Source organism: Tachysurus vachellii, chromosome 17 (genome assembly GCF_030014155.1).
Source record: "Tachysurus vachellii isolate PV-2020 chromosome 17, HZAU_Pvac_v1, whole genome shotgun sequence".
Classification (NCBI taxonomy): Eukaryota; Metazoa; Chordata; class Actinopteri; order Siluriformes; family Bagridae; genus Tachysurus; species Tachysurus vachellii.
This window is the reverse complement of record NC_083476.1, coordinates 5017087-5044691: the sequence shown is the minus strand read 5'-3', so window position 1 is coordinate 5044691 and position 27605 is coordinate 5017087. Positions and strand designations below refer to the sequence as shown.

The window sequence follows — 27605 nt, the reverse complement described above, 5'->3', positions numbered from 1 at the left end:
ACAACAACATTTTTCAGTGTTTACATTTTTGCTTTTTTTTTTTTTTTTTTTTTTTTTAAAGGCACATTTTTAAATAGATTTATCCTATATGACACACAAAACCAAACCACTCAGCATACATTAATAAGTTTAAAAGCATTCAACACTAAAACACTTGCATGGAAACAGGCCTCACACCACACGGCGCAGTAAACTTCTGTTCCCCAGTTACAAAATCTGTATTCACTACAGGCATCATAATGAACAAGCTACAGTCCTTTTACGAATTCGTAAGACTGAATATTAAACTGGAACAATAAGAGAGCTGTCGCTAAGGAAAAATGTCAGATAAATCTTATCCAACGTGGTTGAAACTAAATGAAATAATATTGCATTACAGCGCAGGGCCTGCTGCACGCTATACAATGCCTAGATTTCTAGGTAACAGCTAAAACTAAAAGAAATGCAGAACGTCGTTCATTTGCGTTCTCTGTATTCGTAGCATGTCCTTCTGTCACTCGTACACACGTTTAAAAAGGTGGACAAACACGATTGCCAAACATGATGTAAAAACTAGAAGAGAAGAGATGAAAGAAAAAAAATAAAAGCGATAAAAGTGATCGAGAGACGTTCAGATGTCCCGACAATCATTTTATGTCTTTGTAATTTGGAAACAAAGTGGACAATCTTGGTCAGCATTCAGTAAAGTGCTACTCACGGCCTTACTGGTAATAAAAACTCAGAAAAAAAAAAAAAACGGAGAAAGTACTGGATATTGACGAGTTCCATGTAAACTTTTACTTTTAAAAAGTTTTATGGTGTAATTTATATGTATGTATGTATGTATGTATGTATGTATGACGTCCTTTTCTACAGAACATGACCTGGGTTGCATCAAGAAAGCTACTGGAATAGATCCATGTTTATCTGTGAATCCAGTTCCAGCATTAATGAATACTAGTTCAAAATAATTTCATTTAAACCATCATTCTAAATCCTGGTGTTGATTTTTAAGCAATATTTGATCAAAATCAACAAAAATTCATCTTAAATGAATAATTTTCTTACTCAATAACTAATTCGTGTTTATTTTGTCGTTAAAAAAGAAATTTAAAAAAAAAAAATTAAAAAAATAAATAAATAAAAAAATAAAAAAATGTACTGCAGGTAATGAAAGCTCCAAGAATACAGGAAAATTACCATGCTAGTTTTCATTCAAGTAAAGAAGACAATGTAAAAGAAGTTTCACTTCACTGCCGAGTAAAGTGTTGTATCACAAGATATTAATTCATCTTTAAATTCTAAATATACTCAACTATTAATTCAACTTTAAATTCAGCTCCAAGTTACCTTCTTGGTGTAACCCATGGTTCGTCTGTCACGTTTATACGGTGAAAATATTTTTGAAGCAAGAAGGGAAAAGAAACGTGTCAAATGAAATAAAGTGACAGTCGATTAGGAAAGTGTCTACTTCATTCTCCGTGTGTGACATTAGGATATGAACTTAAAATTTGGCTAGGCCAATTTTTGGCTCGATTTCAAGTGGCTAGGAACATACTTAACCAGAAATATGAGTTCCAACTGACACTCCGAGTTAGAGTATTAAACTGTGTCTTTCATAGAATGAGGTGTTTGGGTGGGGCATATGGTGGGGTTAGGTAATATGTGGTGGGGTAGGTTAATATGGGGTGGTATGCGGACATTTGGGTTGGGGTGCAGTGATATGTGGTGGGGTTGATTAATTTGGAGTGGGGAAATTTGAGATGCATTGAAGTAATGTTGGGTAGATTAATTTGGGTTGGGGTAATGTTGGGTAGGATAATTTGGGTTGGGGTGGGGTAATGTGTGGGGGGCTGGTTAATATGCGTTGCAGTGGGGTAATGCTGGATAGGTTCATTTGGAGTGGGGTAATTTGGGTTGGGGTTCTTAAATATGTGGTGGGGTTGGTGTGGTACCCTCAAAGATCCATCCTTTGTACCTTCATTACCTATAGTTCACCTTCAAGTTACCTAAATGTCCATAATTCAGCTTTAAAGATAAATTACATGCAAGTGCATACTAAAGCTACAAAAAACGCAGCACCCGAGTTGTACGAAAGATACAGTTTAATACGCTTTTTTTTTCTGAGTGTATGATTAAATCCAGCTGCTGATGAATATCTATCACCTGTGATTGCACAATCCCAGAACTAAAGGAACTCAGATCCTGACATAGTGTTATGTCTATGCAAAAATGTTTACACAGTGCAGCTTATAGGTTTAAAACGATATCCACGACAACATCAGGGCCTCAGCGTTGGGTCTGATGTGATTGCCTGTAGCTTAGTTTTGATTCATACACACTGTGATTCAGGACCGCACTCTCTTCATGTCTCTCCGTACACTGCAGGCATCACTAACACAAACCCGTGACCACAAAGCCGGTCCTCTGTCTTCATTTTCTGTGATGAGAAAGAGGAAGCAGCGAGAGGGCTGGAAAGAAGGTGTATTTAGGGAATGTAAGGAAGGAATGTAAGGAACCTTCTATACACAGAGGCCTGACTGCAGTGCAGTAAGGCGACGCTCAATACACTGCTTACCTGTAAACAAACAAAAAAAAAATAATCCAAAGCGTTACCGTGCTGTTCATTCAGCACACGTGGACAGTATGAGAAGAGGATAAGTCCTCATGGAAGGAAGCACTCACACTTGCTGACGCTCAGGATGTCGGCCTGTTCAGTGAGGAGCAGTAACAGACCCTCCATTAACAGCAAGGCTTTGTGGTAGCGCTGTATTGAAGCCTCACCTTGGTGAAACATCTCATCCAGAGCTGCAGCCTGCACCTACAGGACACAAGCCATATACTCAACATAGTGATAAGTGAAAGTGACGTGACATACGGCTAAGTACAGTGACCCATACTCAGAATTTGTTCTCTGCATTTAACCCATCCAAAGTGAACACACAGCAGTGAACACACACACACACACACACACACACCGTGAACACACACCCGGAGCAGTGGGCAGCCATTTACGCTGCGGTGCCCGGGGAGCAGTTGGGGGGGTTCGGGGCCTTGCTCAAGGGCACCTCAGTCGTGGCCAGCCCGAGACTTGAACCCACAACCTTAGGGTTAAGAGTCAGACTCTCTAACCAAACCATTAAACCACGACTTCCCCATAAGTACAGATTTTTATTTTATTATTTTTTTTTTTACCATTCGCCTTCTCAAAGCCAAAATAAAGAACACAAGTTGAACTTAGATAAAAGCCAAAGTACAACAAGTGATCTTAGCCAAAAGACCAAGAAGCGATAGTTTTTCAGAATTATTCAATAGTCTACTTATACTGAGGAATTTTTTTTTTTTTTAAGTTGGCAGCTCTTAAAAAAAAAAATGCAAGTGAAAATTGTTATCTAATTTCAATGATTAGATATTAATTCGATTAATTGCGATTCTCTGTAACTGAATCACAAACAAATTTGTACCCTTTATACCCTCAGTAGTGAGCAGATGTAGTGAGCAGAAAGTCATTTGGGATGTTGCATTACGGTGCTTTGGGTTAGTGCTTTTTATGTGGGAGCTAAAATGAAATAAAAGCAACAACATACAGAATAAAGTGAAAAAGTTCTTTCCTCTGGAAAGAAAACAACTATGTAATGATACAGCACCAGATTCATCAGTCGTGGTGATTTTTTTTATAAACTTATTCATCTTTTACATGATGTGAATTTTATCTGTTTGTATTTTATGTTCAGGTGATGAGTGCCAACATACTTTAGAGGATCTGCGTGTGTGTGTCTCCATTTTTTTCTGGTAGATACGTTAAAGAGAAAAATAACATATGAGATGTAGAAGGATGACTATGATAATGAAGAATAAATCATTTCGTATGATAGATGAGGAGGAGGATCTCTATTCATCAAGTTTGCGTGTAATCAGTCATGCACTCTAGTCTTTGCTCTTTATATAATGAATAATCCATATAAATCATCTATGTATATTCATATAAAACTCAAGATCCCTTTAGACCCTTAAGTAAATTCAGGTAAAGGTGAAGTCGTGAATAAGTGCTTGAAATGTATAAAGCCGTGAAGTCGTTTTAACAGCCATGGAGTTTACATCATTGAGTCATGGCTTTTTTTTCCCCCGTACCATCTGCACAGTATGGCTAAAGATGAGCCTTTCTGCAGTGATGGTGTTGATGTGGTCCATCAGGCGATGCTTTCGGGAAAAGAACCGCTCCAGACGTGCGCTCAGGGAGCGGCATGACGACACGCTCGACTTGTACACGTCGTTTAGTCTCCTGACAACTGTTGAAATAAGAGATCAAACCGGATACTTGATTAGATTTATATTGTACTGTATGTTTATCATATCAGTATAATGTTGAGAAAAGACTGACGAGACCAGGCTAATATTAAGATCAGCAATTTTAGATCAGAAGGAAAGATGATGCCGTTCACACCTTGTTTGACTGTGGTGGAGGGATACAGTTTACCCTGTTTGATGCCCTCCATGGCTGTGTGCAATGCAGTGGACAGGAGCTCTGCAGTCTTCATGTACAGCACCAACTGCTCAGCGTGGCTGCAACACACACACACACACACACCACTTTCAAAATGTGGAGTAGCAGTAACTCATAGTACAGCAGTGTCTTAAAATATTCCTTCATTTAGCTGAACTAATGACAAAAATGGAAAAAAAAGAGAATGTTTTATGATAAACAGGATATTACACTGCAATTATCCTCAGTCAAATTTAAGGTGGTTCTAAACTTGTAATCTTCTAATCGGCTCAGATGTTGCAATCCATTACTTTTCTGCCTCGAAAGATAAAGTGTGTGTAATGTCTGTGTGTGTGCGCTGTGTGTTGACTTAAAATGCACATTGTATGCTGTGAAAAAGTGCTGAGTAATGCTGCTGAATTCTCAAATCTGATTGGTCAGACCGTGCCCATTAATTCTCTATAACAGCAGCTCTGACAAAATTAATGGGCTGTAATGTATTGTATTAACTTGTGCGTGTGTGTGTGTACCTCCATTCGCGACTCAGAGAGCTGATCTGGTCAGCCACGACGCTTTCTTGCTGGTGTAGGCAGGTTGTGGGCTGATTGGCATGCCCGGCCTCTTCACCTCTGGAAGCTGCCACCTCCACCATACAGCGGGCAAAATCCAGCGTAAACCGGAGCTGCTGGAGAATCTCTGTGTGCTCCTGCTACAGAAAAACCAAGACGCAAACACTCAGCCCACACAACTGATTCATTTTATAATAATAATAATAATAATAACAATAATAATAATAATAATAATAATGTTGATGATAACATGCTCATTCTAGCATTTTATTTTTTGCTATAGCAACAACAGGGCGACTTGCATGGCAGACTCGAACATCTCAGCTGTGACTCAAAGATTTCTGACATCTTTCAGGTCTTTTAAAGGTTCTTGGTAACATCACAAGTGGCATTTTCTGTCTTATTAACTTCATAAGACAGAAAAAAAAAAACACTGACTGAGGAATGATTTGTTTCCAGCTGATAAAATGTATGATGTATCGTTCTTTAATGAATTTGCGGTGAAACTTTAGGATTATGAGATGAAAGACTACTGGAAAATAATCTTGGCATGGTGGCTGCTTCCACCCTGACGTTGATGATTTTGTTTGTTCAGTAGTCTAATCAGAAATTCAAGACATGCATATTTACCTCCATGAGTGTTTCTTCTGGGAGCTCAGGGGCCTCAAACATCACAACACCCTCCAAGTTGACTGAAATGGGGTCGGTGAGACCGTAGCGTGGACAGGATGAGGCCTCGAACCCATCCAAACACATGCCTGTCTGGGGGTAACGGCTGGTGAGGGACCCTGCAGGACTGATGGAGCTCGAGGAGCAAGCTGAAGAATAAATTACAGCAAGACATTCGTCAATTAGTCAGTTATAATAAGCTTATATTCATGATCAGAGTCTTGTAATGTCATGTGCATGTCAATATAATGACTATAATAACGATGATAATAATACACTGGGGCAAAAAAAGGACAGCTTTGCTGACATGCTTCCACACAGGGACACAAAGTTAAGACAGAAAAAAAGAGGACTGGGAGAAAAACTGACTTACCTGAGAATTTTCTGGAACGAGAGGTGTGGGGTGGCGTTCCTCCGCTGGGTGGCGAGCCCACTGTGAACACCACTCGTGCTGGACTGCCTGAACCCACCACCATGGTCCCACCAGTAGCAGGTGGAGCTGTGGAGCAAAGTAAGGCCATGGATTTTGTGTAAAAATAAGCATTTAAGACGGTTTTTTAAACCATTTAAAACAACAACTTTAAGGTATTTTGACGCGTTTTTTTTTTTTGTGTATCTTGCCTTCTGTTCATACAGTTAATACTTTTAGATTTTTAAGTTTTGGGATTTCAGTTAAATTCAATAGCTACCTCATTTTATGTTGTCTATGTTTATGTTTTTTATATAATAGCTTGGGTTTGGAATGTATTTAGTTGTCCAATGGAGTTATGAGATTTGCGCTCAAGCTATTTTCTAGACTTTAGATTGGTTAATAACTTGTAAAAATAACAGACCCACGTGGGGACTGACCAATAGCATCGATATGTGAAAAAATATGAAATTGACCAAATTTGGACATACCAGGTTTCCGCCCGACAGCGACGAGATTATATATATATATATATAAAATCTTCTAACAATTCTATCAACACACTTCTGTCAATTGTTTTATCCCTCACACACAGAAGTGAAGAAGTCTTGAGTTCTAACCTGCGATGTCAATTGCTCTGTCAGCACTGAGGTTCTCCGTGCTGCCTCTATCTCCCAGCTGTCCCCCGAACGCCGCCATTAACAGCATGTCTGACAAACGACCAGAGCTCTGCGACCTGGAAACACAGGACAGGGATGAGTGAGGAAACAGAAAGCGAGTGTCTGTTTTCCCAAACTGCTTAATCACTACCTCCCAAAAGTCTTCGCGTCCTCGGGTTGGAAAGCGGCAGGCACGCCTGATTCTCCATGGCACGGCCGGCTGGGAGATGAAGGGAAAACTAAACCCTGCTGAGTCAGAAATGTCACCATGTTCGGAGAGCTGGGTGGCTTTGGGAACTCAAACGGGGACATGGCCTGAAGGGAAACACAAGAAATGAATTAAGAGGTGCTGTGATTAATGAATTTTACCACACAACCCATAGCTGATATTGATATCTGAGCTGATATCTGCGTGTATAAGATTCTGTTTAAAACAATTATTAAAAATCTAACACTCTGAAGTCCACTCTTCAGTCCAGACCACACCCATAATAATACAGCATTAAAACCATATTACATATAAAAGAATTATTACAGTATATTGAAAGGAAACATTACATGAAGTCACAGCGCACATTTTATCCTATGCTTTTTCTCTTGTTTAACACAGAAATGAAAAATACTTTCACTTTTTGTTTTCTTTTAGCTCACAAATCCAAGGTTTAACATTTCACAGGTAAAAAATTAGACAATCGTTTTTCCTGAATTTTTTTTGTTTGCAGTGACAGCGAGTTTCAATTAACGTGTGTTTATAACACACGTTAAAATTATTAGGACAAGGTAATAATTAGAACAATAATGAAATATTAAACTAAAATAAAAGTTTACATTATGCAGCAGCATGTGATTTAGAATGATTAGTTATATTGCAAACATTAATGTGTTTTTTTAGTTAGAGACAAAAAAAAGATGCACTGGCAATAAAATAGTTTAACTAAACTATTTTCAGTTTAATAGCTTTTGCAAGTTTAATAGCTTTTGCACTTAAACAGAAAGGCTACATACTCTTGATGGTGACCCTAGGATGGTGGGTAAAGGACTTCGCTGCATCAGTTCACTGAGTCGGGGTGAGGAATGTAGGGGCCTCAGGGCCATCGTGCCTTCATGCGCGGCCACCATTGGGTCCGAGTGCTGTTTCCTGATTGTCTGCCTGCAACCGCCAGCGGCCTCCAGCAGGCAGGGGGCACTGTGGAGGCGTGAGCCCAGTCCATGCTGCCTGGCTCTGGACTTAGCATCGGGTGGCTGGAGAGCTGGAATATAAGTGTGGAGATGGGGAGAGAGGGGGAGAGAGAGAGAGAGAGAGAGAGAAAAATAGAGAAATAGAGAGATAGCATGTGCTGATGTAAATAACAGAATGATGCAGGCTGGAGGGCAGGTGAATTATTAAAAAAACAAGCAGTAGGGAGCTTTGGGAAATTTCTGGTGGTATTTGCATGGCAAATTTCACAACAAGTATGAAATTATGAAGGTTGAAGCATGCACTGCATATAAAGTGCAAACACAGACATACCAAAAAAGCTACAGCCTCTCAGAACGCTGTTAATATTGCAAACAGATGCTCAAAACAGCACGGGATTGACAAATGATCAGAAGTGATGATTTTACATTTTTCAGGTAAACAAATAAACAATTTGAAGTTTCACCATCATGTTCGGCATCTTTAGACAAAATATCAAAGAGTTTAAGTACAGATATTTTAGGAGCACACTGATTTGGTTATAGAAAGCATTTATTTTGAGTGGCTGAATCTGCAAATGATATTTTATACCATGTAGTGCACATTATACGGTGTACAGCTCTACTAGGTTATAAACTATGAAAATGACAAAAGCGTGACATGTGGGACTTCAGCCATTAACTTCAAAATGAATTTACTTAGATCACAGGCAATAAACACTAAACAGAGGAAAAAATGTGTTCCAGACACTTTCAAAACAACTGTCTGAAGATTTTGTTCAATGAGCTGCACTATTATTAGCTCTCTATGACCCATCTCAGCTTGTTTGATACCAGGAAAAAATATAGACTCAGGGTCAGGATATAAATACAATACAGCTTGCTTGGTAGTAAAAACACAACTACAACATGGAACTACAGTTAGTTACTCAGCCTGTCAAAGCCAGAGATACAGAGATAGTCCTCACCCTGTGGGGAGAGCTGGAGTGGTTTGATGCCTCCTATAGACAGTCTGCGGGTGGTTATGGTTGAGTGATGAGGGGGAGATGGTCCTATCCTCCCACAACCAAGAGGACTTCCACTGCTGCAGCGCCGCACTGGAGTGCACCTACACGACACGACACACAAACAAATATTAAATAGAGTGATGTGCACCACTGTGGAGAAATAGCGCAACAGGGTTCAAATTATACGAACAAAATCATACAAAGTAAAAGCACCCTAAAAAAAAAAAAAAAAAAAAAAAAAAAAAAAGTCTTCCATTTTCCTATAAATATGCAAATATTTTATAAGTGATCTTGGTTCTGTACTGACCGTGGGGAATTGTCCTGGCTGGGAGAGTGCAGGTTTTGCTCAATACGCTGATAATTGTGAATCTGTGTGGGCACTGGAATGGGTACGGACTGTTTATAGTTACTGCAGTTGCTCAAAGAGTGCTCAGGAGGCCTGCTGAGAGCAAGAGAAAGAAAGAGGGGGTAGAAAAAGAGACAGTAGGACAAAGAGAACAGTGAGATGCATGGGTCTAGTCAATAAAATCAAAACACCGTCCAAAAGACTTACATAATGAAACACAGAGACACACAGAGGAGCATATGCTGTGCTTGAAACTGACCCTATTGTTAACAAAAGACTTCAGTGGGCAGTAAGCGAGTGACACAATCAATCAATACTGATGAGGTGACTTCAGAAAGTGTTAGCTGCTCCACCTCTCTCAGCATTGTCACGCTTTATGAGGCCCTTTCTGTTCAGTGATGGGAATGAGCCGAAATAAATTCACCGAACCTTTACCACTTCAATGCTGAGAATTCTAGCCAGATAGCTAACATGACTCACAAAGATCAAGCTTTATAAATATGATTATTATTCCTTTTAGAAATCCTGTATGTTTAGCTCATGTTAGTTTGCCAACATCAGCAGTAAAGGCCAGCTGTATACTGTCAGCTGTGGAGATATATATATATATATATATATATATATATATATATATATATTGCTTAAATATCCTCTCAGAAATCCTAACAGTCATGTTAGGTAGCCAGTGTGAGCAGTAAAACGTTAAACAGTTGGAAATGACTTCCTGTCAAGTTATTTCACAATAGCATTTTTTTTTTTTTTTTTTTTTTACAAAATATTAAAAAATATTTTGTAAGATCTACCTCATGTTAGCCAGGTAAGCTAGCAAGACCCTTGAATATGACATAACTAAAACAGTGAAGCTTTAAATCTCTAAAGTCCAAATATGACTTAAATAATGTAAAAAAATCGTCTCAATCTTTCTATAAGATTACATCATAATAGTCAGATAGCTAGTATTTATGAATATGACTTAAATACCCTCTCAGAAATCCTGTCAGGTTATGCTAATAGTCTTATGCTACAATCTTAATAAGATTGCTATTGTTATAAATATTATATATAAACAATTCTCCAAGATCAGCCTATTAGCAAAGCAGCTAGCATCAGTGACAAAGTTAAACACTTATGGATATGACTTGTGATATCCTGTTAGGTTAGCTTGCTAACAGCAGCAGCAAACATTATAAACATCTATGAATGACTTCCACAAATGTTAGCTCATAATAACAGCTTGATTAAATATTTAATATCTTTTAGATATTATTAAAATAGACAAAAGAAATTAGATTCTGTTGGCCAAGTGAGAAGATTGTAAACATTCATGAATATGACCTTTTAGAAATTCTGTCAAGTTAGGTCATGGTAGCTAGCCAATGGGAACAGTAAAGAATCTAAACATTTTTAAACTTTATAATTTAAAAATAAGGGCAGGGTGGCTTAGTGGTTAGCACGTTCGCCTCACACCTCCAGGGTCGGGGATCGATTCCCGCCTCCACCTTGTGTGTGTTCTCCCCGTGTCTCGGGGGTTTCCTCTGGGTACTCCAGTTTCCTCCCCCGGTCCAAAGACATGCATGGTAAGTTGATTGGCATCTCTGGAAAATTGTCCCTAGTGTGAGATTGTGTGAGTGAATGAGTGTGTGTGTGTGCCCTGCGATGGGTTGGCACTCCGTCCAGGGTGTATCCTGCCTTGATGCCCAATGACGCCTGAGATAGGCACGGGCTCCCCGTGACCCGAGGTAGTTCGGATAAGCGGTAGAAGATGAATGAATGAATGAATTTAAAAATAAAACGTCAGCCGGATAGCTAACATTAAGTTTTAAATCCTTTCAGTACTCCTGTCAGGTTAGCCCATTTTATCTAGCTGGCTTACAATATCCGTCAAACAATACTGTATGAATGCCTTTTATCTTGTTGTACCATTTATTTAATTCAATGTTTTTCTCTTTGTTTTTCTCAATGTTTTTTATTTAATTCTTCTGTTTTTGTTTGACCAGATTTTGTCTAAATGTATTCATGTACGTTAATGAAAATAATTAATGGATATTAAAGTTAATGAACATTAAATATGGGTTTGACCTACCCTGCCGGTGGCGCGGAGCTGCTGTAAGAGGGCGAGCGTGGAAGAGACTTGGCCTGATTGCCCTGACTTCCAGAAGTGAGAAGAGAACTCCTGTTGCAGAGTGAATTAAAAATGCTTTAATTTAAAAATGTAATCAATTTTAATTTTACTGACTCAGTGTTGTATGCACTACACAGAGAGTATTTAAAGTATGTGGACCTCTGTCAAGCATTGATACGGTATAAGAGGTAAAAAGTAGTTTCTCACCCACTATACACAAGACTATCCTGAAGCAGCTTCCCTGAAGGCATTTCACATGTCAGCTCACCTAGAGAGAAAAAGACAGAGATATATAAAGAGTGAGTTGAGAAGGAACAAAGGCTAAGATGAGAAGCAAAATAACAAAGAATCTGAGTCCTACTTTTGCAGGTTGTCACCTCCCATCCTGTTATTGAGTTATACGGTTAAATCGGAAAATAAATTCACTTACTGGGGAAGTTAGCCGGAACCATGACGAAGTCGTCCGTGTCACAGGAAGAGTTCTTACTGCTTCCTTCACCACCAGCTGAATCCTTCAGCAAAAAGCCTGGAGAATCCTGGGTAGGGGAGGCCAGTGCTTTGGCTCGATTCTGCTGGATCTCGCCGAGGGACTGCTGCAAATTCAAAGAGATATAACAACAACTTGTCATTTTTTCCATTGACAATCAGACTTCAATTCAGTTTCTGATTTGTGCTCGAACAACAGAAAAAACACACAGAAACTGTCCCAGTGACCCATCCTCATCATGCCAGACAATGCCATCAGATGAATTAATATCTTTAACCAGTTTAAACTGGCTACAACAAAATTACTGACAAATAAGTAAATCTCGCAGTACCAGTGGTTGCCAAATGTAACAAAATAAAGAGAGTCGAGTCTGACGTCACTGTATACGTGTCACGTTACACAGCAACGTTAGCGCAGCAGCCACAAACACAACAACATCAACAATGGTGGATGTTGCTTTACTGTTACTGCTCATGGCTTTGTGAACCTACATCGGCATCTAAACTTGGCAAATCCAAAATGTACGTGCAGCTCCATGTAATTTGTTTAAACAGAGGTTGTAATCGAGAAAGTACATTTTATCAACACAGAAAAAAGTAAGCCTTAGCATGTAGCTACCTACTATCACGTGTGCTGATAATGTATCATATTGCGGTAAAGTAAAAGTGTATTAAACATTAGTATACTGAAGGTACATTATCAAATGCGCTAACAGTAGCCCCGCCCTCAGCCCCGCCCACAGCCCCTGACACAAGCGGTTCTTAAGTCTAGACCAGCAACGTTTTGGTGCTACTTAAGAACCACTTTTTCTGGTTCAGAGACGGTGCTTTGGCTGTCGAAAAAGAAAGAACTGGTTGTAAATTAGGCTCTGGCTCCGAACCAGCCCTCAAACTGCCTCGGTGGAAAAGGGGCAACAGAGGGTCACAGAGGGTACCCTGCATAGTACAAAGATCACATAATGAGCATGGTCTCACACACACACTCTGATGGGAAGGTCATGAGTTCTAATCCCAGGGCCAGCAAGCTGCCACTGCTGGACCCCTGAGCAGGGCCCTTAACCCTCAATTGCTCAGTTGTATAAACTGAAATGAAAAACGTCTGTAAATGTAAATTCTCTCACACCCACTCACTCACTCACTTACAGGAGGAGAAGCAAGGTGTGATGTGGAAGAGCTGCTACATGAGCTTGCTGATCCTGAGCTGGGAAAGCAGGTCACGGTCACCGGTGCAGCTGTGAACACACACACACACACAAAATTACTATCTTGTCTACTTTGTTTTTATTTTGTTTAATAAACAACTATAATACAGCAGATCTTTAGTATAAACAATAAAAAAAATGCAGACTAAACAGTAAAATCTATATGGACAGGAAAGAGACTCACACTTCTTCATGGTAGAGCTTGCCTCGAGGAAAGGGTGCTTGAAAAACTCCTCTAAAAATTGCATGGCGAGCAAGTATTACATTTCTGTTTTGATTAAAAATGGGAAAACATATAAAAGCTTACAAATCTAAAGCAGAACTGACCAAAGTCCATGCGGTCCTTATGGTTCCTCTGCAACAGGCCAAGAAGCAAGTGCCTCAGGTGACTGGATGTCTCTCTGGGAATGCTACACAGACAGACAGACACAGTGACAGAGAGACAGAGACAGAGAAAGAGAGGGGGGGTATGATCAGAGGAACTGAGAACAACAAGAATACTGTTCCACCTGACACTTACTTTGGGCTAAGATTCTTATTCTTCTCATAAAACATGCGGAGGTCCTGAGGACTGCTGGCCTAAAAAAGTAGAAACAGAGAACATTTCACTTCATTTTCTTGCCTTCTTTGTGACTACACTTTAAGAAACGCTAAAGATTGTTACATAATTAATGAGCTACATGGTCCATTAATATCACGTTTCAAAAGTGAAAGCCACGACAAGTAAGAAAATTAAACACCACTGTCAAGTTTGTAATAATATGTGGTATATTGGTCTGGTAGGATTAATGGGAGTTACTGTATCTCGAGTCATCCAATCAAGTGGGAGAAGTACAATACGTTCAAGTGAACAAGCGTTCATTCAGCGCTTCAGTTATTGTTCACATCATGATGGGAAAAATTCGATCTTTGGCATGGCTGTTGGTGCCAGATGGGCTGGTTTGAGTTTTTAAAAACTGCTGCTTTAGGGATTTTCACCCAAAACACGCCTCTACGGTTTTACACATAATGGTGCAAAAATCCTTCCAGTGAGCAGAATCCAGTAAGTGCCATGAAGATGGTAGCGGTCAGACGAGAAGGGCCAGACCAGTTCAAACTTCAGTCACACACATATCCACTCCTTGATGTGCCAAAAAGCAAGGAACAGGAATCTGAGGCTACAGTGGACACCGGCTCAATTGAAACTAGGCAGTTGACGATGGCAAAATCCTTGCCAATCTTCAGTTTTGTTGAGCCTGTATCTCAGATTTCTGTATCCTCATCTTCATTAGTCACATCGTAGTCAGCTGTATAGTTTGTGTCTCTACATATACAGTAATTATTAGAAAAACTGCTCCATGAATGTACAGCTCTATAAACGGTAATGATGTTACCGTAGGAATTTAAAGAAAAGAGAGTTTATTCAAACACTCACTTGAAATGGGGCTTTCCCAGTCAGGCACTGAAACACAATGGTTCCTATACTCCACAGGTCAGCCTTGGCATCATAGCTCTGTGACATGATGACCTCTGGAGCCTGGGGTGAGATTGATTCCTGGATTATAATGTGCACGTAGGCAGACAGGATAACGAGCTGAGAAGGTGGATGAAGGATACTTGCCATATACATGGGAGAGCCGCAGAGGGTAGCGGCCATCATGTTGTTCTGAAGGTGCCGTGCAAAGCCAAAGTCAGCTGAAGAGAGGAAGAAAGTGAAGGAAGAAGGAGCTCAAGATAAGGAGTTTTATTAAATATAAGAGAACATACAATTCATGAAGGGGGTCAGCAAAAAAATGTAATAATAAAATAAAATAAAACAAACAGCCCTGTACTCATCAGAGAAGGAAGTTGATGGGGGGAACTGTTTCAATACTAGGACTACAGCCAAGTAAATTCGCATCAGAGTCAGGAAATGACTGAGACAGAAAATGAAAACAAACAATCCAAAAATAATACAACTACAGTATAACACGGCTCTAGCTACGTTTTCTAAAGTTCCCGAGATTCCTTTAAAGATGATTATAGCTTCTTTAAAGATGGTGACATCTTCTAACAAAACTAAATTATACTGCAGCAGTGTGGAGAAAGTTCTAGAAACGTGTATAATAACAGCAACTTGAAGATGTGTTATTTAAAAAACAAATTGCATCACAGTTAATATAATGAAACTTTCTGCAAGGAACTTTATTGTTTAAGTTTCCTTTGTTTTGTTTAATTGTTGTTTAATTGTCACATACTAAATATTCATCACGCTCTACCTATTTTGATGCAGGTGTTGTTGGTGTGGGACTTGCGGCCAGCTGGGTGGGACAGCAGGATGTTCTGTGGTTTCAGGTCTCTATGGATAATGCCTTTGGCCTGCAGCACTCTCATAGCTCCTGCTATCTGCTGCAAGAACACACGGATGGTATCCTCGCTCAGTGTGCCCTTGGCTGTGTTTGTGTGTGTGCGCGCGTGTGGAGGAGGAAAAAAAAAAAAAGAATAATCATTAGAATGGACATACAATAAACAACCATTTCTGTGTGATTAATATTACAGTTACAAATATAATATTATATATATATATATATATATATATATATATATATATATATATATATATATATATATATATATATAAAAATTATTAAAAAATATAAAAATATATATATCAAATATTATATAAGAGATTTTATACATAGGTAAAGCTTTAAGCTACACAAGATAAGCTTACCACTATTGACTATTTAAAAAAGGGAGGATCCACTGAATATGTCCCGCTCTGACTTCTTGTTTCAGTCAACAGAACTATGCATCATTGAGTTTCTTGAACGACGTAAGAGAAAGAAAAGTACATGTTTAAACTCTTTGTGAAGTGACTTGAAACATGCGGATCGACATTGTTCGATCTGTAGATCACTGAAACAAGAAGTCAGAGCAGGACATATTAAGTGGCTCCTCCCTCTTTTAAATAGCCAATAGCAGTAAGGTTACCTCAGACTTACTAACTTACAGCTGAAATTTACATTTTTAACCCATGCTTGTTGATGCGATTTCTCTCACTCAATAATGGCAACTTCAGCAAGGTGATTTTTTTTTATAATGTCGGGGTGGGGCACTTTAGAATCCAGAAATCATTTGATTGGACAGAAAATCTTATGAGAAGCTAAAGTGCAGAATGAGGTCATTAAAACTGTTGATCCGTATTGGTGGAAGAGAGAGATTGTAAATTTTGGAACTGTAAATATTCTTAAAATATTTTTTTTACTGTTTTGGAGCAAACCATCTTATTATATGATTTAACCCTGTTCCACAAATCACTGACTGAAAGATAAATATAAATCGCAATACTGACAATTTTAAGTACATTTTAAGAAAGCTTTTAACCTGTATATTCACTTGTGTATTTGCTCATTCTAACGTCGTAAAATGGGAAAGCAGATGGATTACTAGCAAAAGATTTTAGCTTAAAACTAAAGCATCTAAGAAAATAATTTAAAAAAATTTACTCTTAAAGATTGTTCCTATTTATACAGAAAGCGTCCAATAAGTCTGCACTTATTTTCTTTTATTTCCTTGAAAAGAGACACTTGGATCCAGCTGCACTTGACAGGGTTTAACATCCAGTCATAAACCAGGGACGTCATAACATTTGGGCTGTAAAGCGGTTGTAAACAGACTTTTCTAGAAAACCAGACGAGTCAGCATCAGGTGGGTGTGAAGTCGTTTCCAGAGTGTTTTTCAGTCTATATTTAGCAGGTTTGTCTAAATGGTGTGTTTATTCTGCTAGTGGTGATAATACCCTACTCACAACACACCATTTTATCATCTGGTATAATTTTGTATCTGATGTTTTATATTTACTGAATTGTCCCGTGGTATATATTTAAAGTCCACTTTACTGTATTGTCTATTACACGCTATCATTTTGTCTTCCTTAGTTTTTGTACTACTTGTTGATCGTGTACGCTGTTGTCTCTGACCTCTGCAATGTCACACCAAGGTCTTGGAGAATGCTAGAATGACAATAAAATCTCTTATCTGATATCGAAAGTACTTCAGCCGTTTATGTTCTCCTCTCGAAAACACCTCAATAGATACACAATCCTAATAAATACCTAAGCAGAAGGAACACTGATCTTTTTTTTTCGTAATTTATTTACTTACAATTGCTTGAATTTATTTACAATTTACTTTGACACGTGTCTTCAAAGTGAAAGAAGGGGTAAAAGCGAAAGCTAATTAATAGTGCATAATATTACAAACAGAATAAAAGCCTTTATTTTGTCACATAATTCTTTCTTTGCATATCCCAACTTTGGAGTTTAGGGACAGAGCACACAGTCAGCCATGATACAGCACCCCTGGAGCAGAGAGGGTTAAGGGCCTTGCTCAAAGGCCCAACAGTGGTGGCTTGGCAGTGCTGGGGCTTGAACCACAATCCTCTGATCAACAACCCAAAGCCTTAACCACTTGAGCAACCACTGCCCTAAAATGCCTCTAACCGAAAGATAAATCTTTCCATGTTGTGTTTTTGATTAACTGTGAATAACCATGAATAAAGTTATTATGACTACATTGTTATTGTGTATATAAGAATCCAGTGAACACAGGATAGTTCACATCTGTGTTTTGCTGCTTTACTGATAAGTCAGACAGCATGTCTGTGTCCTTTCTTACAAAGCACGCTAGGTCTCAACTGTAGATTTCCTTTATTCTGCAACTAAACACACACACATACACACACACAACCCCTCCCAGCTTCACTTCCTGTGCTGAACCCTGAATCTGGTCTACTTCAATTAAAAAAAAAAAAGAAGTTTCCTTTACTTTGTAAGAGAGAAGAGCAGAGACCTCAAGATGGAGGAAGCAATGTCATTCAACACACACTACCTCTACCAGACAACATGCATCTTACACTACAGACATTGCATCCTTCCTTTGCATGCAAACATTTGCTCATTTATAGATTTTTCCATATACTTTTCCACTCCCAGCCAGTATAGAATAATTCTATTCTTAGGATATTTTGGGGTACATATTCATCCTTTGTATGAAGGATTATTCATCCTTTATTTTATTGATTTTTTTTTTAATTACACATACAGTCAAAATCACTTCAGTACATGTCCTGCTGTGCACGGTTGTGTTTATGATGTATGTGTAATTATGAATTCTGTACTCGGTCACTGTTATACTCACAATGCAAGTAGTCGGCCAGGTCTCCTCCATTACAGTACTGTTAAAAGGAAATGAGAAACAGCTTTAATCTCTGCTGCTGAATAACTTAACTAAAGCAACAGCCAATTCATTAGAATGAAGAATTGCAGATTAGGACAATGAATCAGGCTGTGAGGCATTGAAATGCATATTGAACTCGGTCCCTTCCCGACATCAATGCCTCCGACCCCCTCCGACGTTTCTAAACCAGCCCGTGACCTCTGATGACCTTCATGATGCGACCAGCTGAAATCCATCACCAACAGCGTCACTCGTACACACCTAGAGGTCCGTGTACAAACCCGACGGTTTGAAACAGAGTTCATTTCCGTCGTTATCTGAAAACAACTTTGGACTAAGGACACAAAACAAAAACAAACTCTCAAAATCTTACCTCCATCACCAAATACACAGAGCTCGCCGTTTCCTAAAAAACAAAACAAAACCACGAAGCAGTTTTAACTCAAAGACCATCAACTTCCAAAAGATTAGAAATCACAATAAGTAAAGAATAAAACACAATAAGGCATAAAGTGTGACAGGAAAATAATCAACAATCAGCTGGTGTCATGTGACCTGAAACAAAGTGGAATTATTGCTACGGCTTTGACGTTCCAACAAAGCATATTCTACATATTCTAGTTTTATTACTCTTCTACAACTGCAAACACTGAACATATATAAAATATGTCTGTTGACAGTTTAAATGTGTGTGTTGATATTTACATTTAATGTCCTGGAAGGTCTGCGAAACAAGTTAGCTCCTGTTATCACATGCACTACAATAGCTATAAAACTGCCTCAACCAGTTTCATTTCTAAACCTCAAAGCTGTAAAAACAAAATAATAATAATAAATTATTATTGTCTTATTGAAAAATAAAGAAATAAATAAAGTTTTTGAAAGAAATTTTACCTGTAAAGAAAAAAAAATCGTGTTTTTGTTTAATACAAATTAGTTTTTTTTTTTGGCCATTTATAGTGTGTTTATTTATTTATTTTATATTTTATTTATTTATTAGATTTACAGTATTTTTTTTTTTAATGTTGTGGAACGCTGTCAATTTCCGGTTACAAACATTCATTTGTTTCTTTACTCGTTCTCAATGCTATAAATGAATGAATGAATAAATTGTCATTTTCCCAAAATACCCAAAATCCTGTCCTAAAGACTTTCCTATGGTGGAAAACATGCTGTTCGTTACCTAAAGGTTAAATAATCTAAATGAAATTTCATTAGGAAAGGAATCAACATGTAATGCAGAGATTTCTGGCTCTATTCTTTTTTAAATTAAGCTAATTTGTTGAATGAATGGCTTTAACATGGTACTAAAATCGGTGTGGTTTGCTGGACTTAAAGTCAATATGATTTCCTCAAGTGTGCTAAATGTTAATATTTCTGTTAAGATTTGATATTTTTATTACTAAGTTTTAGAGAGGACAGATTATAGACAAAAACAATCTGAAATTAAAAAAAATCGAGAGAGGTGACCAAACCTGTCAGTGTAACTGATGTGTATGATAAAAGGATCGTCAAGAATTATGTCCTATCCTATATTTCTGATTAGCTCATGCACCTTAAACACCTAAGTATACTTTCCAGCCCAAAACCATCCAGTGGAAAGAGCTTCATGAAATCTACTACTACTTAGCAACAACCACCAATAAACTCGAGTCCCCCCCAAGCTCTTTGGCTCTGCATAGGACAGCAGCTCTATGGCAAACAAAGACCTCCATAAAAACAAAGCCATTCTACCGCCAGGGCACTTTAGCAACAGCTGACCTCATTGTACTTTCGGTGCAGCCAATCGGAACGAGCCAGTTCGGGCTGATCCACTTCTGCTGACTCAGCCAAGCTAAAGTTTATTCATTCTGCCATTGTTGAGATTAGAAGCCAAGCAGAAACATGGCTGGCTGCTTGTTTGCTTTCCATTCAGGCTGGCTTTATTTTTTCTGCATTGCAGATCACAGAACTTAAAAATCAACGGTTAAGCAGTTAAAGATCTTTCGTTAGCTTAGAAAAAAAAAAACATGCTGATGGGTTAAGAGATAAGAAAACATTACCACAAATACAACAATTAGGAGTTTTTTTAACTGTTGGGATTGTTAGAACAGATTTTACATTTTTCAGCGGAATGTAATTCACACACTTCTTAGGTTTCTTGGTTAAATCTGCTCTGTTGCTTGATGTTTAAAAATAAGTATAAGTAAAATGATATAAATAATATTCAATATAATAAGCGTACAGTTTAAAAACAAAAAAATATCAAAAATATGAACAAAAACTACAAGATTTTATTTTACATACTTCTTCATGGCTAAGCTTCAACTCAGGTCCAATTAACTAGAAATTAGTTGTTACAAGAAATAACCAATCAATGATAGAAGACATTTTTCCAATTACAAGTGTTTCATTCCTCTTATAAAACAGCAATTTGCCAACACAAACCATCTGTGTCTTTTTTTATTTATTTTTTTTTTATTTAACGTCATTAAAGGTCTGTGAATCGAGTTAATTCCATGTTATCACTTATGCTACATCTGTTACTCCCTCATTAGTTTCATTGTTTTTTTTGTGTGTTTTCTTGAAGTTAAGATGAATGCAGTTTGTTATGTTAGCAAAAAAACCTCAAGGCTCTCTACTCTGAAGAATTTCCTGTAATTAAAAAAGAAAAAGTTAAAATTTTACCTCAAGATAAAAATTGCTTTTGTGGAACAACACAAACACGTCTTACAAGTCTGCTAGCTAACCTTCAGCCGCTGGTTACATCAGAAAGTTTAGTTTATTCCACACAACTCATGAGCTATGTAACGTCTGGAATATTCAATGGTAACAATTTGATGTTAAGCTTTATAAAAACTAAGCTTTCTGTTGTTATGGTGAAGTACGGCTCTATGTTTTAAATCCAGTCTATTGAGCGTGTAAAGAACATCTACAGCATGGCATACTGAGGCTTCTTTTCTTTTCTAGGTTTAACCTTTGAGATTGACTAGCACCTTATAAAACAAAAACGCAAACAAAATGAAACAGAACTTTATAACACTAAGGTCCTTTTAGTCCACTAAACTGAAGCTCCTGTATCCACGTACACACACACAAAAAAAAAATCTATAAATGATCTCCCCCTTGATCCTATGCTTATATCTAATTCAGAAGGTGTACTTTCCCTTCTTTCTCTACGCCTGCCTGTGAAAAGTCAACACACCTCTTTCATTTTCAATAATGTAATGAGGACAGATCATTGACACTGCTTCTTGGTACCTGATACTAAGTCAGGTCTAATGAACAAAGTCTATATATCTGACTATACATGACAAACCTAATCTCCTGCTGATGAAATGGAGGTCAAGTTAGATAGACCAAGTAGCTTAGACACAAAGTAAAACAGCTGAGGTATTTTTATACCACACACCCAAAGTCTAACTCAGATGTCTGAGCTGAAGTATGTTTCCTCATTCAGATCTACACATCTAAGTTCAGCTGCAGGGTGCGGGTTAGAATTACTCTCATATTAACTCTATGCAAAACACAGAGGAGAATGCTGTCACTATCGCAGGGAAACTGACGTTGAACTGGTTTGTCCAGACATCCGATTTATTGACTTTTAATCGAGATGATTTTTACTGACAGAGATACTTTACAATGCAAGAAATGTCTCTATGGTAGTAACTCAAAGTACATTTTAGCAGGCAGAATGTGGGGAAAAATACAATTTTACCACAAAAAGGCTTAAAGTATGTTGGTGGGAAAGACAGCTATTTTCCTGCCAAAATGTTTATCGTTGTTGCCAGAACAGTAAGAAATAACAGTGCAGAAAAATTCCACTAATAAGCAGCTCCATCATTTCACCAACTAAAGAGACCCTCCAAAAGAGCCATGACCACTTGTTTTCTATTAGCTCACAAAGCCACAAAAGGACACATCAAAGTACACCAAAAAAGCAAACGTTTGTCTTCACATCCCATGTCCTTTCCCCTTTGTTGAGTTTCCTTTTCAGCCAGAAGAATTCATGAACTTTTTTTGTTTTGCCAATTTATTCGAATCGGAAAACCAGGAGTTATCAGGTGTCTTGTGCATTGCTGTAGCTAAGAGTCATAATTAATCCACAGATGATGGTACCTTTGGAAAATATTTCGGAACGGAGTCTGTGAACAGTACAATTCTGCTGCATGCAAAATACTATGATTATACATGTTAAAATTCAAATTGTAGACCAGAACATATTTTGCCAGTTTGGTTAAAATGTTGCATGTGGAATATGAGGCTTAATACAATTGAAATTCTTTATTCATGCACATGGTTTGTGTTGTGTGTCATTATGCACTATAGGGCCAAATGTTTGTGGACACCTGAACATCAAAGTCAATTACTGTGAATTCCCATTTCAGATTTATTCGCCCTTGGCTGTTATAGTAACGTCCACTCACCTCGCCCTTATCCAGCGCGATACCTCATTCCCTACAGCTGAGGGTTAAGGGCCTTGCTCATGGGCCGATCAGTGGTAGCCTGACTGTTCTGGGATTTGAACTCACAACCTTCTGATTGGTAAACCAATAACTTTACCACTAGGCTATCAAATCCCCCACTCCACACACCAGAGAAGGCTTTCTACTAAATGTTTGGGGAATGGGGATTTGTGCTTTTTTCAGCCATAAGGGCATTAGGCAGTTCAGGCATTGATTTCTTGTGAGAAGGCCTGGTGTGTTCCAATTCAACCTTAAGGTGATCAGTGAGATTGAGGTCAGGGCTCTGAGCAGGATACTCAAATTCCTACTTAAACCATGTCCTCATGGAGCTCACTTTGTTCACAGTGGCATTGTTTCGATCACTTATTTCCAGTGAAGGGAAACTGAAAGGCCACAGCATACAAATACAACTGTGTGCTTTCACCCTTGTGATGGCAGTTCGGTTAAGACATACACACCACATATGTTGGATGTTCGGGTGTGCACATATGTTTAAACATATAATGTACATCTGGACCAGAAAATCAAGTAATCCAGCCTTTCAGCCTAACATTTTTTTTGCTTGTTTAAATGTTATTCATTTCTGTTGGGTGTGATGTTGAATATATGTCTGAGAGAAGAAAAATCTGTCCTTGTTTGTATGTAAATTTTTTTATCTCATCTTCCACAGCCGTTAAACACTTGTCATTATGCACCTCATGTATGGCTGCATGACTAGACTTGTCGATCCATATAAATGCAAATCACTAGTGTACCAAGTTACTTCTTAGTAAACAAGACTTTTTGGAAATAAATTTAATGTTAAACAAACAAACGGTAAACATCCTACACAAACAGAGCGCCCACGTCCTCTGCATACCGGTTTTAGAGGCTCCTTTATCATCCAGCGCACATGTCCATGTCAACATTAGCGACGTGACGGAAACGGACCAATAGCAAGCCGGTTAGTCTGTGACGTAACCATTCAGACACGATTCCAGTTTCACACTCATTTGCATAAAACGCTCCATAAATCCTGGTTCATGAATCGACTCACCTGAAAATCGTGTAACGCGACGATGTTTTCATGCTTCAGTTCCTTTATAAAATAAAACAAATACACGTCAAATTTTTTTTTAATTCATATAAGAAAGAAAATATCTCCTGAGATCAAGATCTTACCTTTAAAATTTTGATCTCTTTTCCCAGCAGAGTTTGTGATTTTGCTAGATTCTTTTTATTGATGCATTTCACAGCAACCTCCCAGTCATGTTTCTATTCACAAAGCAATAACAATGTTTGGATTAATAGCTATTCACGTTATGCCCAGTGTGACAGTTAGTAAACAGGTAAACATTGAGTAATCATGTCTGGACATGTCTGTATAAATACACTGGAAATATATAAGAATTGATTAGAAATAAGATTTTACACAGTGACACGTGCTGAATGATGAATCTAAACGTGTACTTATTGAAATGTCTAGGTATTTGTAGAAGAAAATAATATTTGTTGACTGATGGTTATTATGAATACTGTTTAGTTTTTTAAGCGATGCAAATAAACACCATATAATATACACACATATGTATGTAAAAAGAGAGATGGTCAAAGAAAGCAACTATATTGTTTCAGAACACACAAGAGCGGAGCACCACAATTAAAAAGAATAATTATATTTAATTATAAAGCCTTTTCTACTGAGGCCCGTTTTTAAGGTGGACCCTTTGGAGACGTGCGCGCTCCCGCGTACGCGCACGACTCCCAGGCCTATCGTGATGAAAATCCAGCATCACATGCACAAAAATAAATTAGAAATTTAAAAAAAAATAAAAAAAAATTGACATGCTGATTATCTGAACGTCTTACCTCTCCATGCCTGCCTTTAAACACCACCGCAAATGCACCATGGCCTATGAGGTCCTTCCTGCTGAACTCGAATTTCCCGACTGTCTCCATCTCCCTGCCCATATAATCCGCACTGATCGAGTATTATTATTATTATTATTATTATTATAATTATAATTATTATTCGGGATCGCTAGTGACCCAGACGATTCCTCCTCTTCCCGTCCCCTTGTCCGCGTCGTCAAGGCAGCTGGAAAGGTGAAGCGCGCTGTCGTATTCCATGTGCTGCCTTCGTAAATAAACGCTCCCTTTCTTTTTCATGGTAGCAGGATTAATGAATTAATCTGAGACGTGCTCCTTTTTTTTTTTAACTCCAGAGTCCAGTCATGGCGCGTTTGTTTTTGTTGCGCACTTCAAGGTGTCTTAAATCTCTCCAGAGTCTCTGATCGCGCCACCTTAAATCCCAGCGTCGGTTTTGTTTGTGTACATGTCCGACATGAAGAGCTTACATGACATCAGCGCGTTTTTTTAGCGTTATACCTGCGGGTATTTTCGTCCTCGTAGTAGTAATCGAACTCATTTGAAACGTTAATTGTTTACGTGATTTCTACATTTAAGCTCGAAGCAGGTTCGAAGAATTCACAGGTCGCCGAGAACGCAAACAACGCGCATGCGCACACGAGGGCCTCCCTGTTATTATTATGGATGACGTAAGAGACGACCGTCGTCACGACCACAGCCAATCACAACGCTCCTGGTTTATTATCACAACAAATGTTGGGTCAAAATAACATACCATTGTGTTATATTATATTTGTCTGTAGTATGTACTATACTAAATGCCCATATTTTGTAGAATAGTAAAAAGTTTAGTCTTTAAACGTTTAAATGCATGTGCATGAGGTGATATAATTTTTTTTTGGGTTTGTGTGTATGTATGTATTTAAATGATCTTTTCTAATGTCCTTTTTATATATACTCACCATCCACTTTATTAGGAACACCCATAGACATCCGTACAGTTATTTAATCCTGCGACAAACGTTGCGTGAAATCGTGCAGATGAGATTCTGTTAAGTGTGAAAATGGGAGTCTGCGCCCATTGTGTTTCATCTTCCTCTTCTTGGCTGACAGGGGTAGAATACTGTAGTCTTTCAGATCAAAATCCAGCTTATTGTGTGTTCTGAGATGCTTTTCTCTTATCCACAGATGATTATTCGAGTTACCGGAGCTTTCCTTTAATTTCAAACCAGCCAGGCCATCCATGCTCCTCTGACCATCCTGTGTAAACTCTACAGACTGTTGTGTGTGAAAAAGCAGAACAGCAGTTTCATCTATGGCGTGGTCAAAGCCACTAGATCACATGCTGATATTTATTATGGACATTATCTGAAGCACTTGATCTGTATCTGCATGAGTTTATGAAATTCATCAACTTCTAGCTAAACTACAATTAGCTATACCGAAGGAACATTACCAAACTGAATAAAATCAACTCTGAAATACTGTAGTTGTGCTACAACACTAGTGCAAAGCTACAAATGAATAGATTCTTCCACTTTCATGCTACTTAAAATGTAGTTAAGCTAGTAACATCAAAGCATCACTGTTTCCTACAGTTTACTGCAACTATTCTTATTAAAATATGAATGCAGTAAAAATGCCAAACAGCTAAATTACCCACACATGCTACAAAACAACACAATTTTCTTAAAGTTTTGCAGTAGAGTAGGCTGTATCTGACTGGTGTTCATTTGTGTTGTGCACTGTGAATATTTAGCTATGGTACATAAAAGTCTCTATATTCTTTCATCTGTTTTCTTTCATGATTTTAAGTCCATCAACATCACTATATACAAGTTATATATAAATATTGTATAAATATATACAAGTCACACACACACACACACACACACACACACACACACACACATCACCTTTATTAAATTTTTGCCATAGTAATAATGCTCATTATTTGGGTGTAACATACAGTAAGGCATCATAGCATTACGAGAGGAAGGAGAAGCACTTAAGTGTGTTAAGAAGTGTGTGCACTTATTAAGTTAAGAAGTGTGTGCATTAGCCACGGATCATGTGCAACTCTACTGTCTTCATTCTCATTGGTAGCCATTGCGTTTAAGTTGATCATTTATTGCATAAAGTTCAACTTTTCTCAACTTTGTCTTGTCACTGGACATGCCCATATCTAGTCGCCAAAGGTCGCTGTCGCTCGTGTTATCAAAAGTTGTCAGCTCTCAGTAAAAGCGAATCTCCTGACGTTTTGTTGCTACGAGTAACTGTGTGTGAATGTGTGAATGCATCATTAGAAGGTATACTGCACTTATTGTTTTTAAGTGTCATTGTTACCACTGTAGGGGGGCAGCACGTTTGCCTCACACCTCCAAGGTTTTGGGTTCGAATTCCCGTCTCAGCCTTGTGTGTGTGGAGTTTGCATGTTCTCCCCGTGCCTCGGGGGTTTCCTCCGGGTACTCCCGTTTCCTCCCCCGGTCCAAAGACATGCATGGTAGGTTGATTGGCATCTCTGGAAAATTGTCGGTAGTGTGTGATTGTGTGAGTGAATGAGTGTGTGTGTGCCCTGCGATGGGTTGGCACTCCGTCCAGGGTGTATCCTGCCTTGATGCCCGATGACACCTGAGATAGGCACAGGCTCCCCGTGACCCGAGAAGTTTCTACCCGGTAGAAAATGAATGAATGAATGAATGTTACCACTGTACATAGGAATTTGATGCTTCTGAGTAACACTGACAAGCTGCATTTGTTCATTTGCCTTATTAACTTAAAGTCAGAGAAACATTTGCACATTGGTATCGAAACAACTTTATACTCTACTATAAACAAAGAGATAAAGATGAACTAACCTGTTCCACAACATTAAAATTATCTCTAAAGTGTCACGTCAAAAAGTATGCCATGTTGTTCTCTTGTAATCATTGGCAAATTGCCTTAAATTAAGAGGAAACAATATTACGGTATGCTAATATCGGAAAACAGTCAACTTCAGAGTGG

General features: G+C 38.3%; 1 protein-coding gene across 5 annotated transcripts; it reads right to left on the bottom strand.

The window, feature by feature from the left end:
• Positions 1-25: 25 nt before the first annotated feature.
• Positions 26-25237, bottom strand: ulk1b (unc-51 like autophagy activating kinase 1). Of its 5 annotated transcripts, XM_060890210.1 has the most exons (28): positions 24780-25237; positions 24600-24693; positions 23913-24005; positions 23788-23829; positions 18680-18712; positions 18268-18304; positions 15345-15518; positions 14708-14781; positions 14522-14623; positions 13628-13686; positions 13435-13517; positions 13292-13342; positions 13049-13137; positions 11850-12012; positions 11627-11687; positions 11381-11470; positions 9259-9393; positions 8913-9052; positions 7774-8018; positions 6920-7083; positions 6730-6845; positions 6074-6199; positions 5662-5849; positions 4993-5171; positions 4424-4542; positions 4111-4268; positions 2665-2800; positions 26-2557 (listed from the first exon to the last, which is right to left on the bottom strand). In XM_060890210.1, exons 2-28 carry the CDS (start codon positions 24687-24689, stop codon positions 2502-2504), a joined length of 3003 nt encoding a protein of 1000 aa, XP_060746193.1. In that variant the 5' UTR covers positions 24690-24693; positions 24780-25237; the 3' UTR covers positions 26-2501. The 5 variants fall into 5 exon arrangements, with proteins under 5 accessions (XP_060746193.1, XP_060746190.1, XP_060746192.1 ...); XM_060890207.1 differs by having other exon boundaries at positions 24600-25237; XM_060890209.1 differs by having other exon boundaries at positions 4993-5168; positions 24600-25237.
• Between the last annotated feature and the right edge of the window lie 2368 nt (positions 25238-27605).